The sequence below is a fragment of the Takifugu rubripes genome, chromosome 1 (assembly GCF_901000725.2).
Source record: "Takifugu rubripes chromosome 1, fTakRub1.2, whole genome shotgun sequence".
Taxonomy (NCBI): domain Eukaryota; kingdom Metazoa; phylum Chordata; class Actinopteri; order Tetraodontiformes; family Tetraodontidae; genus Takifugu; species Takifugu rubripes.
The window spans coordinates 3,927,849-3,940,428 of NC_042285.1; the positions used below are offsets into that span (position 1 = coordinate 3,927,849).

At 47.1% G+C, this 12,580-nt stretch overlaps 1 protein-coding gene across 1 annotated transcript in view; it reads left to right on the forward strand.

The window, feature by feature from the left end:
- Window positions 1-12,580, forward strand: part of LOC101073949 (disintegrin and metalloproteinase domain-containing protein 12-like) — a 59,844-nt gene that overhangs the window by 39,663 nt on the left and 7,601 nt on the right. Inside the window, exons 7-15 of the mRNA XM_011616184.2 lie at window positions 536-601; window positions 1,103-1,174; window positions 1,535-1,704; window positions 2,342-2,426; window positions 3,652-3,800; window positions 9,852-10,029; window positions 11,914-12,003; window positions 12,088-12,283; window positions 12,379-12,487. Of these exons, the coding sequence (XP_011614486.2) occupies window positions 536-601; window positions 1,103-1,174; window positions 1,535-1,704; window positions 2,342-2,426; window positions 3,652-3,800; window positions 9,852-10,029; window positions 11,914-12,003; window positions 12,088-12,283; window positions 12,379-12,487 (1,115 nt within the window). The remainder of the gene's footprint in view (window positions 1-535; window positions 602-1,102; window positions 1,175-1,534; window positions 1,705-2,341; window positions 2,427-3,651; window positions 3,801-9,851; window positions 10,030-11,913; window positions 12,004-12,087; window positions 12,284-12,378; window positions 12,488-12,580) is intronic.

A 12,580-nucleotide genomic window follows, 5' to 3' on the forward strand; every position in this document is an offset into this window, starting at 1 on the left:
ATGACTTTTAATTTAGGTTCTGTTATAATTAGTGTAAATTGATTCACTCGTTGGGAGGGTTTGGTGTCATGTGAAGCTCAAAAAGGCTCAAACCTCGTTGGATATTTTCTAATGCCTGATTCATTGTGCTGCCGATACGCTGGAAATAAAGCCGACAGTCATCTTTTGGACAAATTGTCATCTTATTTGCTGCATTTTGACCCCATTTTGAAAGTTGTGCCAGAGAAAAGCAGTGATGTATTAGCTCCGAGCTTATTCCATGAGAGCGTAGTCGAAGGTCTGCCTGACCTTAGAGGCTGTTTTGGGGTCAGACTTGATGCATAGCCACTTACTGTTGTTCCCGCCTCCTTGTGGTTCTGCTGAAAAGCCATATGGAGCCTCCACCTGCTAAATTAAAGGTGTCCTTTTCCAGAGAGATGTCCTTAAGCGTGTCCTATTAACATCAATCCCCTTCCCCTCCCCTCTCTTTATCATTCTTGCACCCTTTCCCTCCTCCTGTTCCCGTGCATCTCCTCCTTCGGCCCGCTCTCTGCAGCATAAGCGCCATGTCCAGACTACGACCAAGTATGTGGAGCTGATCATCGTGGCTGATAACAGAGAGGTAAGCAGAGGTCGTGCCGTCACACATCTTCACCCTCTAATGTTCATTTCCATGGTAAGGGGTTTCCCAGGACTCGTAGCTGCCCCCCTCTGCCCCCTTGAGACCGAGATAAGACGCTCTCACCTCTTCCTTGTTGTCACAGGCCTCTATGTTCTCCTACACCCTACGACCTTCTGCACACATGTCTGGATTTCCAAATGAGACTATAAATCCCAGAGTATAAAGAGAGGACATTGGACACAAAGGTCAACATTGAACACTAGAGATTCACAGAAACTGGGGGGAAATAAAATATAAAACTGCTGGTGGAGGACGAGGTTATCTCTCTATTCGGAGCGCCTTTGATGATAGCGGCTACAACCACAGTGCCTGCGGCTACAGTGCAAGCCCAAGACTGTCATGTGACATATTTCCCAAGCAGTATCTTTGATGGCGATTAATATTCCAAAAGTCGGATCACCTTTTGGTCCTTGCTTTATTTTGTTTGCCGCTGTTGTTCAGTTTCAGAAGCAAGGCAAGGACATGGAGAAGGTCAAGCAGCGGCTAGCTGAGATCGCCAATTACGTGGACAAGGTAACAATCAAATCAACAGAGGGAATGAAGTGTAGAAATGTGAATTGTTCCAGGACGCGGCGAGCCTTTTGAGAGTCACCCACCTGTGAGTATAGGCTGATTGGATTAGGAACGGGTAATCAATTCCATAACTGGAGCGGGAGATATTGCGAAAAAGGTTGCGTCCGTGCAACCGGCCGTGGGATGCGCTTTAATAAAACATCAGGGGCAGATTATGTCGCCGCGGCAAAAGTGTGCTGTGATTTATGTTGAGGCGTTTGCTCAGAGACATTTTGTCATGTTTAAGAGACTCGCGTGTGTTGGAATGTCCTATAAAACAGTGAAGGGAGTAACAGAAGTGTTTCCTCTCTCCATCTGCAGTTTTACAGAGCCCTGAACATCCGCGTGGCTCTGGTGGGTCTGGAGGTGTGGAGCGATGTGGACAAGTGTCCCATCACTCAGGACCCCTTCACCACTCTGCATGAGTTCCTGGACTGGAGGAAGGTCAAGCTCCTCCCTCAGAGGCCGCATGACAACGCTCAGCTAATAAGGTTCATCTGCTCATGTAGATTTGAAACTCTACAGGAATGCGACAGGGAGTTGCTCCACGAACGCTCCGTCCATGTAAAACAGGGAACGGCAGCCTCTTTTGACACAAATTACCAGTTTAAGAGTGTCCCTTAACAACAGCTTGACCATAATTTTGACAAAACATCTGCAAATCAGAGCCCGTCTAATGGTTTGGGAATTGTATCGCATTCGAGCCAATGAAAGTGGAGTTAGCGAGAGCGTGTGACAGGAAAATTGCCAGTTAACAGACGATATGTAAAATGTAGTGAGATCTATCGTCATCGAAATTCTACTGGCCACAGATATACCTGATGTTAAACACAACAGAGAATATAATGCATTTGACAGCTTTCCAATTAGCATACCGCTGTGTAGCGTTGCTAAACTCTGATGGAAAGCCAGTTTGTTTGTTTTCAACACCCAGTCAGCGGGCAAATTACTATCTAACTACCTGAACCAAGTGACCCCCATGCTGTTTCAGAGCAACCAAGCAGGACCAGCATTCCCAACCCTTCCTTCTTCACTGTGTAATGAAGACAGCGTTGACAGCTGTTTGTGGGGCGGGCTCAGGGTCCCGATAGGAATTGTAGTGACACCATCTTGTTTTCTCTCCTTCAGCGGGGTGTATTTCCAGGGCACCACCATTGGCATGGCTCCCATCATGAGCATGTGCACGGCCGAGCAGTCAGGTGGAATCGTCATGGTACGTACCCTCCGTAACCCTCCTCCAGAGAGTACACCCCCCCTTCCATTTCTCCACCTTCTTCCTTTCTCACATCATGAACTTTTAAAAGGGTTTGGAGGGGTGAGTTTGCCACAGACTGGGGTGTTTTTTCCCCAGAAAAACCACGGAATGTTGCGTATCGTGTCCTTGATTTGACAAATCAGTGTTTATTGAATACACAAAAGCGTCTGACAGTGAGGGGCTGACTGGAGGTAAGGCTTTCAGCTAGTCCCCAGCTGGTCTTTACGCCGTGCTCTCCCAGATGGTAAAGTGAGGAGTTCTTATAACTGAGCTGTGCAAGCTGACGCAGACGGAGAGGACGTAAATGATTAGTTTCTAAACCGCAGACTTTGCCGTGGGGCTAACCACGACCTTGTCTGAATTGTCTTTGTTCATTTACGGAGAACCTTTTGGACTCATTAGGTTCCCTTTTCCCCCCGTGGCTCCCGTTGTTATTTTTCCAAACAGAAATCATTACTTCCCAAAACATCTGGAACCCCGACTTACCGGAATGTTACGCTAATTTCAGCGGTGTCGTGAAACAGAATGCAGACGGTGGCATTTTCTGAAAGCTTCTCAGGCGCTTATGAGCTGGGAGAAGTGAGGGTTTTTCTCGCGGATCGGAGCGGGTTCATAGCTGCAGAGCTGGTTCTCTGTTAAATATGGAGATCCGATGACCGTTAATTTCAGCCGAGTGCAGGTCTGACTGCTGAATTATGCACGATGACAGAAGACTCTGCAGGAGAGGTGCTCCGCAGCATCGCCCCCTCATCCATGAAGTGCTGCTGCCACCGCTCCATTATTTATCCGGGCGCCTCACGTGTTCGTGTTTTACACACCTTGCAGGTTATCTCTGCCGTCTTTCACTCCTCCACCCGGTCCTCGCCGCGCATCTCTGCAGCCCGTGCCTTCAGCTCACGTCTCTCGCCCGGTTCCATGTCTCCGTTTGTGAGGACGAAGCAGCACATCTGGCTCCGTTTTAGCGAGCATAGCAGAATGAAAGAGACAGCCCGCAGTCGCTTCTTTCGTTTTTCACTTTAGCGCAGCAACAAGGGAGCACTCCAACCACTTCCTCGCTTTAATCTCAATGTGCATGAAACACTTGATTTAGTGATTGATTTCCACAGGGTATTACCAAAGTCTTTGTTGATATCTTAACGGCGGGAAAGCTCAACATCAACGCAGCACTTTTGTCCACTTGCAGGACCATTCGGACAACCCTCTTGGAGCCGCAGTCACCCTGGCCCACGAACTGGGGCACAATTTCGGAATGAACCACGACACGCCGGAGAGGGGCTGCGGCTGCAGAGTCACGGCCGATCGCGGAGGCTGCATCATGACTCCCTCCACCGGGTGAGTAGCTTTCGGTGGTTCATGTCAGCTGCAGCTCCAGTGCATTTTGGCTGAGAAAACCAATCTAAAAACCCCTAAAACCCACATTTAGTTTGCATTCATCAAGCCAGCAGCAAGCTTGAATTGTCACTCTCAACGCCCGTATTGTTATTCCACACTGTCCCCCTTCGCAATTCAATGTGGCAAAGATATAACACCGTTAAAGCTGCTGGACCGTGAGGTTATGGTGGATCTGACAGCTGTTGTTGCCTTGAGGCAATATGAGTCATTTTCAGAAGGAAAGCGGCGGTTCAGTGACAGTGCACCTTCCAAGGAGTCATTCTGTGAGCTGCAGAACATTTCCAATGTATAAAGATGGACAGCACTTCCTGTCGCCGTGCAAAAGCGAGACCAGTGGAGCTCAGCACACGGCTGCTCCGTCCTGTACTGGTGTCAGTAGCGAGACGGCGCCCAGAGCTCAACTGGAAGCATGTCCTCCAGAAGAGCCTGATGAAGAAAACCTGGCTAAGAGGTCCAGCGTTGAGTGACTGGTGGCTCAGTGATGTCCAAGATGTCGTTATAAATCTTTATTAGGGCTCATACTATAGTAAAAGAGGGATACGTGTACTGGAGATGCAAATGTGCACGGTAACGTTGGTCCATGAGTCTCCTAAGGGAGAAGAAAAAATATTGAGAAAACCCCCTTTTCAGGGGGAAATAAACGCTCTTCCTCATTTTTCACTCGTAAACAGCTGTAAGATGTAGGCTTATATTTAACTCTGATGGAGCTTTATTTTTGGTCCAGGCCCGTTTCCTAGAATTAGAAAAAAAGAAGAAACAGATGAACTCTTTTTGTCTTTCTCCAACTCCGTCTCCTCTGGCTTCTCCTCCGTATTCGCAGGCAGTTTGAGTGAATCTATTCTTTGACACGCATGCAAGTTTAATGTCGGAAAATCTCTCTCTGCTGATTCAAATAAATACTTAACCACCTTTGAAAACTGCCTATTATACAGTTTCAGGAGTCGAGGTTTAAAAATATCATGAAGTCTGAAGTCATCCATCAGGACGACCTGTAAATGTTATAGTGACAGTTTGTGGGAAACACAGATGACAATAACTCAATAATCCAGGATTTTTCCAGTTTTTTGTTCGGCTCTGCAGCTCCTTCATCGCTGCCGACGGGAGAATAACGCGACATGTTCCTGTTTTAAGAGGCTTCTTTGCTATTTAATCCGGGATTAAGGACACAATGCATCTAAATACGGATGTTTAGAATGTTTTCTCTCAGCCTGCATCCTCAGTTAAATTCAGAGTCAGCCTCACACGCTCCTTGCCAGAGGCTGTGCTGCGTCCCACAGGTCCTGTCCAGTCCCCTTTGCTGTTCCACACTGCTAAACACCACTTGGCCACGTGCGCGGCTGCTGAAACTGCTTTTTTCCCATAGTTGATGGGAGAGCGTGGCCATCGTTAGTCAAGCACAACGTGTCCTGTTTGTTCTATTGTCAGTGTTCCAGGTCATATTATGATACTGGGGTTTTGAGGTTTAGAGGTAATGGGTGGTGGGTAGAAGCTCGTACTGTCCCAGCGCCTGGTGCACATGTGCACAGAACACTGCTTGTTTCTGACTCACGGTGGCCAGATAATTGTCGCCTACTCAGCTCCATCCATCTCTCAACTGCACCCTTCAGCTCTGAACTGGGGCCACTCTGAGGCCATTTAGGTTTGTGTTGCTCCGTGGGATGGTTTGATTCTAGGCATGTTTATTTTACTTGGGTTGTGACCTTTGGTCAACTCGCTCGGCTCTCTCATCAACAAAGTGGAACGTTTTCCCCCAAACTTGTGGTCCTTTTGACGCGTTCCAGGAAAGAGGATTTAAATACAGCAGGGCACGCGTGTGTTTGTAAAGTCTGTCATGTCACAAACTGACAAACTGTTCTCCAAGAACAGAGGTTCACTTTTGAGATTAAAACACAACCTTGCAAATATAATACTTGTGCATTGATAATGAGGAGGGCTGAAATATAGATGTCCATACACACAATCATGCTGGTATGTGATTAATACAGAGCATGCCGGTAGGTGGGATAAGCCTTTGGAGGGGCCAAACCACATGCAGTGATGAAATAAGCATTAAAATAGTACGTGTTTTTTTTATACGCACATAACAATAAAGAATTTTATTTGCATTTTCTTGAAAGATTTAGAGAAATTAGTCTCTTTTGGTGCCTTAGGATTATGTTTGGTTTGGACCTTTGTCCAAAAAGCAGATGCTTTGGGGGAAGGAAGAAGAAAACAGACATCCATTATTCCTTGAACACAAGGTCTGGCAAGACAGAGAGGCAGTAACATTTCAAACACCCAGCTACAGAAAACCCACACTTAACAGGAAAGGTGCGAAAAATAAAGAGCACTGCAGACGAGAAGCATTGAAAGGGAGTGGACAGATGAAAATAAAGGACATAAAAACCAGGAAACAGATCGAAGAGATAAAAGAAAACACACACACGTTCACACACACGCACGCACACAATAGCAGAGCTTTTAAAAGAAGTCGGAAGTAAATTAGAATTGACACATGCAAATAGAGTGAAAAATAACCCAAACCTTAAAACCATGGATACAGAAGTAACACATTTAACTCAAAATCAGGCGTAAAAGAAGAAAAGAACAACACCGCAGTGGCTGGAGTGCTTTCATGAGTTCAAGCAGCTTGTATCCAGATGTATGGAGAAGCTGCCATTGTTTATGTTTCTGCTGCTGTTTTCTTCGCTTGCACAATAGCTGGTAACTGCGAAGTAGCAGTTAAACAGCAGGGGTTTGCATGTAATCTGTGTTCGCCTAATGAGTTGCAAAGCAACGGGACCGCATCTTTTATGCCAAGACGCGACGGCAGAGACGGGGATGCATTATTAAGACATGGTCCCTGCACCCATGGGTCAGGCCCCAAGTAGAATGATAACTGCAAAGCAGGATCATCAAACAGACACACACATATAGATTTCCCTTGTCATACAATATTTAGGAATCAAAGAAATAGAGTCTAAGTCGTGCCATGGAAATGTGACCCACTGAAGAGCGAGCACTCTCCAGTATGTCTTGTTTAATTGGGTCCACCGGGAAATCAGTTTGAAAATGCTCTTCTCTGTCTACATCTCACACCAGGCAATAAAAAAGGCCACAACAGATCATATCACGTAATGTCATTCACAAAGGAGGCCGTAAACTTAATAATAAATGTGTCGTGAAGGAGCAGGTCGCTTTAAAGCTCTTAAAAATCAGCCAGCGTTGCTCCCCTTTTTATAAAGACTCTTCACAAGGATGGTGGAAAACTGTTTTAGCTGATGCATCACTGAAAGGGCTGGGGGATGTGATTCATAGCCTGATCAGAGATTTATGGCTGAACACCGGTGACATAAACTGGCTCTGCAGGATGTGCTGGATGTGTTTCACGGCCTTTCCTGGGATGTGAAGAATACAGACAGAGAGAAGAGAAGGGAGACCTGTGAAGCTCACGTCCAGTTCACATTGTGAAAGAAAGGCAGTATTTGCACTTGATTGTGTGCATGTGCACATGTACACGTGTGCATGAGCACATGTACACGTGTGTGTGAATATGATCAAACTGAAATTTTCAGCCGTATCCTTATTACCCCTTAAAAGATCCATTATTTATTAGTATGGAAAGAGCCTAAACGAGCACAACACGGTCTCATTCCCACCTAGTTTAAGGAAGAATCTTAAACACAACTAGCTCAGTCAGTAATGTGTGCTGAGGAAGAGGCGTATGAGAGGAAAAAGACCAATAACTGACTGGGCCAGAATGTCTGTAACCTCATCTCTTGTTCCCTGTTGAGGGATTTGTTGGAACATTTACAGTCTCCTCCCTGAAGTGGATGGGAGTGAGAGGTCGCACCCTCCAAAAGTCCCTCCAGTCTCTGGCCACTGCTGCGGGACTCTGGGGGTGTCTCGGGGAAACAACGGCACGGGTACCAAGGAGAGTGCTCTCATGATGTCTCTGATGTTCCCGTCCCCCTGTGCTCTGTCACCATGGTTACCATTTTAAGACAGGGGTTGAAACGTAAATTGACGGCTCTGCTGTGATCATCGCGAGAACAGGTTTTATTATTTGATGACTTGGGAGTCAGATCAAGCTTGAAAAATAAACCATGAAGCCATGAAAAATACACTTTTAACTGTTTGATTGAAATTTAATAATTGATTAGTTAGACCACAGGGGTAGATCATCGAGGTTTGTCAACGATCTGTGAATGATCCACGATCAACAAGGCTCTAACATCATCTTAAAGGGGGCAGGATTGGTTCGCACAATCAATCAACCATCAACTGAAGGACCTTTGAAGCAAGCCGTCAAACACGGCCCAGATGTTGACACGGGAACATGTGAAGCGTGTCCTTAAAGGAACACCGTAGCTTTATAAGACAATACAGCATTCATAGAGAGCAGGTGGACGTGGCTGTGGCTCGTCACATGGAAAGAGAGCCCAAAGGCTGCAGAGTCATTCTAGGTCTCCACGAGGTGACGGACCAGCCTCCCATGGGGAGAGTTGCTGTCTCGCGTCACGTTATTTTGACTATAGTGTGTCATGAGCCCCAGATGTGCCCACCCTAGCTGGCCCGGGCACTGCGTTAATGGCCGCGGGGGCTGCAGCTGCTAAATTCCATTTGACGTAATGCTCAGCTATTATTTCTCCTCTCACCAGCCCAGACCGGTTCAGGGTAGACAATTATGCCTGCATTGCCTCTCATAAAGAACAGCTGGATCCTGAGCTGCCCTTGTATCTCGTGACAGACCCGACATTTGTCACGGACTGAGCGGGCGGGTAACTGTAGAACAGGGCCGACTTCACAGCAGCAAATCAGGAGGTTGCAACTGGAGCGAGCAATTTTGGCTCTGGGTTTTAGGGTAAAGAGGAAGTCAGCAGTCACTCAGGAAGAAGCCCGCCTGTTGAACAGCAGCCTTGACAGCTGTTCTTCACGGCGAGACTCCCTGAGGTACTCCGATGAGGGGAAGGGAAAAGAGGGCACAATAATAGCTGTTATTACAGCTTTCCTTATTGCTCTTACATTTTGCAATTTAGTGTCATTAAACTCTTTTACCTAAATCTGGAGTGTTTGCCGAATCAAAGTGCCCACTCTTTCACCCGAGTCGACCCTTGGAAAGAGCGGATGGAATGGCTGCGCCGGTCGGGGGTGGCTGATGTAAGCTGCCTCCACCCATGAAATCAGATGCCAGCTGAGAATGAGGTCATGTCAAAACATTCGGAGAGTGACGTGACATTTTTAGAGCTGCATTAGTTGTAGAAGTTGATCAAAGAGCGGCAGCTTGAAAGGTTTGTCACCAACGAGCGACGCGGGGAGGGTTTTTATACAGCTTATGGTAGGTATTAATGCACCCAATGGGTTTAAACCTTATGGATAAAAAGCGCAGATAAACATGTTTTGTTAATATTAAAAACTCCACTGAGCTTTGTTGTTTATGGGAAGTTGTGACCCTGGGTGCTCTAGCATTTAAACGTTTTATCTAAAATTGTTTTTATAAAAATTGAGGCCAGGAATTCTCTGCACGTTACTTGTAGATTTGTTTTAAAGAAGAACCCGCACGCCTTCACACATCTGGTTATCTCCGGCACTATATTACGACAGGGAGGCTCAATAAACCACATCAGGTTCGCAGCAATGATCTTGGCTTTCCCTCGGAGCAGACCACCCTCTCCGACCATTCCAAAAACCACATTGGGAACACGCCTTCCTGCATTTCCAGACAAATTTACGGCCACTCCAAGTACAGCAATGGAAACGCTTTTTTTCCCCCTCCAGCTCTTTTTCCCATAAAACCTTTCTTATCAGATCTCTCCTTCACTGTCACCAGGGCCTTGCGCGGTTCGCATGAAAATGGAGCTTTGGAGCGTTTAGCGAGCTCGAGCAGTTGATAGCTCCTGTGATTAGCAGCAATTAGCGCTGATTACTTCTGACTGAATTGGTTCCCTGCCGGGGGATCTTTGGTCATTTCCCACCTCCCTCTTCTCAAAAATATATTGCTGTCACTCACAGGTACCCATTCCCAACGGTGTTCAGCAGCTGCAGCAAGAAAGACCTGACTGCCAGCTTTGAGAAAGGAGTGGGGATGTGTCTGTTCAACATGCCTGAGATCAAGGTGCTCTACGGCGGACAGAAGTGTGGCAACGGCTACGTGGAGGAGGGAGAGGAGTGTGACTGTGGAGAGCTCGAGGTGAGATGCTATAGTCAGGGAAATAAAGCATTTCAACCTCTAGACGTCCTTTTTCTTTTTTTTGAGCAAGCTCCTGCCATAATTGAGACCCCGTTCTTTACCGTTACTCATAAATCACAGTTAATTACAATTCCTACCTTTGAGAAATGGAATGAGTATTTGCGTGTGTGTTTGTCGGGGGAGGGGAGCCTGTAGCTTTTGAAGTGAGCTCCAACGCTCTCCGGAAAATGAGCTTAGCATCTTGAAGATGAATCTATTCATTTCAGCCACTGAGGAGTTGTTTAGAAGGAAGCTGATTGTGATACTGTTGGCGGAGAGGAGACATCGCCGATGCCTCCATCGTGTAAATTGGGGAATTATTTAAATGGTTGCGTATTGGCATGCAAATGCTCAGTGGCGGCACACGTCGCTAAGCCACTGTACGATGAGCAAAAAGAAAAGTTAATTATGATAATGACTATAAGTAGCGGCAAACAATAGCAAGACTGTTAAAAAGTGACATCTATTAAGCATATTTGAATTATGTAATGGATTCATAATAGAATGCTTTGTTGTCTTTCAGCATTTGTTTTCACTCTGATGCCCATTGAGTCTCTTTTTTGGCTGAAAATGGCCTTGTCCTTCAAGACAATAAGCCCTGCGGGACAAAGCCAGCAGTGATAATAAAGCGCTCCTCAGAGCTGTGCCGTGTTGTGCCAGCCCATGCAGGCACCAAGTGCTCAGGCGGTACCCCCTTTCCACCATTAAAAAGCCTCATTAGAAAGCTTGGATCCTCACAATCACCGGCTCCTTCCTTTCAGCATGACTCCTCCGCCTCCTCTGGCCCCGGAGACCATGGGAAAAAGCTCTTAATGGCGAAATTCTGGAAGGCCCATCATGTCAGCCACGTCCCCTGCCAACTCCATCCATCTACCCCACCCCAACGCTGACGGTGCTCATTCGCACCGCCTGGACGATCCAAGGCTTACTGGCGTGAGAGAGAGAGTGTGAGAGAGACACAACCCCTCTGGGGGTCTAGTCAGCTCGCCACAGCGTGAGATCACATGGGCAACGACCAACGTGGAAGTACAAAAGCTTCCTTTAGCATCAGAGAGAAGACAGATGCTGGACGGCTCACGCTGGTAGATGGCCTCTATGGTGAAATGGGACGTAATGAGGAATATTCTAGAATATTGCATCTGCTCCACAAGTGAAGGAAGAAAATCTGATTTTGCAGCCAATAATTAAAGTAGCACATTCAATCTGCTGCCCTTCGTATTGATTCAATAGCACCTTTGACCACAGGCGGCGTTGCTGGTGTAGAATTTAAATGTCATACCGGTATTTGCTTTTCCTTTCCTCTGTACCAATAATGAGGGGATGCATGTCAGACAGGCAGGTTGAGCTCTGCCAAAGAAGCGGCAGAATCAGAGACTGAATGGGATGTGATGAGGAAACGCGGCACCTGAAAAGCAGAACTTTCTGCAAGGCAAATTTTGCAAAGACGAATGCTTGAATGGTCAGTCCAGCTGACCAGGCAGAAGAAATAGCACGGAAATGCTGGCAGGCAGGACGCGATGTGGCTTTGTTGTAAGTAAAGGTAATTCTGGAGGGCGCTTTTTCTCCTTATTTTGTATTCCCATCACCCTCCCTCGCACGGCGGCGATGAAAGTGTCGAAATGAGCTCCCATCAGATGCAAGCATTGTTTGAACGTGCTATTTGCTTTCAGTTGACGGTTTTCCTGGTAGTCCAGATAGTGCCGTGTCTGCCCTGATAAGAAAGTCAGAATATTTGCTCAGAAATATGAACTCTTTGTGCCATATTATTCCATTTTACCGTTGTGCTGCCTCACCTATATTTTCTTCCTCTGCTTGGCTTCTTCCGTTTCCCTTCCCCCCCTGTAGGAATGCATGAATCCCTGCTGTAACGCCACCACCTGCACTCTGAAAGGCGATGCCGTTTGTGCCCACGGGCAGTGCTGCCAGGACTGCCAGGTGAGACCTACGCCGACTGGAGAGGCCGTTTTAAAGGCACCCTGCTGAGATTCTCTCGACCCAATGATTGTTGTCTGAACACAGCTGAAGCCGGCAGGCACGCCCTGCCGAGAGCCCAGCAACTCCTGCGACCTCCCCGAGTTCTGCACCGGCAGCAGCCCCGACTGTCCTGCGAACGTCTACCTGCACGACGGCCACGCCTGTCACAACGTGGACGGCTACTGTTACAATGGCATCTGCCAGACTCACGAGCAGCAGTGTATAACACTCTGGGGCCAAGGTCGGTGAAGCCGCCCCTCTTACCCCCCTCAACTGGAACACATTGCCCGTGGACACTTCAATAAAGATCGCTTTTTATTGTCTTTTTATGCGCAGGAGCAAAAGCGGCTCCGGGCATCTGCTTTCAAAGGGTTAACTCCGCAGGAGACCCATACGGCAACTGTGGCAAAGACTCCAAAGGGTCTTTTGCCAAGTGTGAAGCACGGTAAGACCTCAAAGATGGAAATTAGCCATAATTCCCTGATGAACTAGACTCACTCAGTTCATCAGCGAAAACATTAGCAGCAAGATGTTTCAC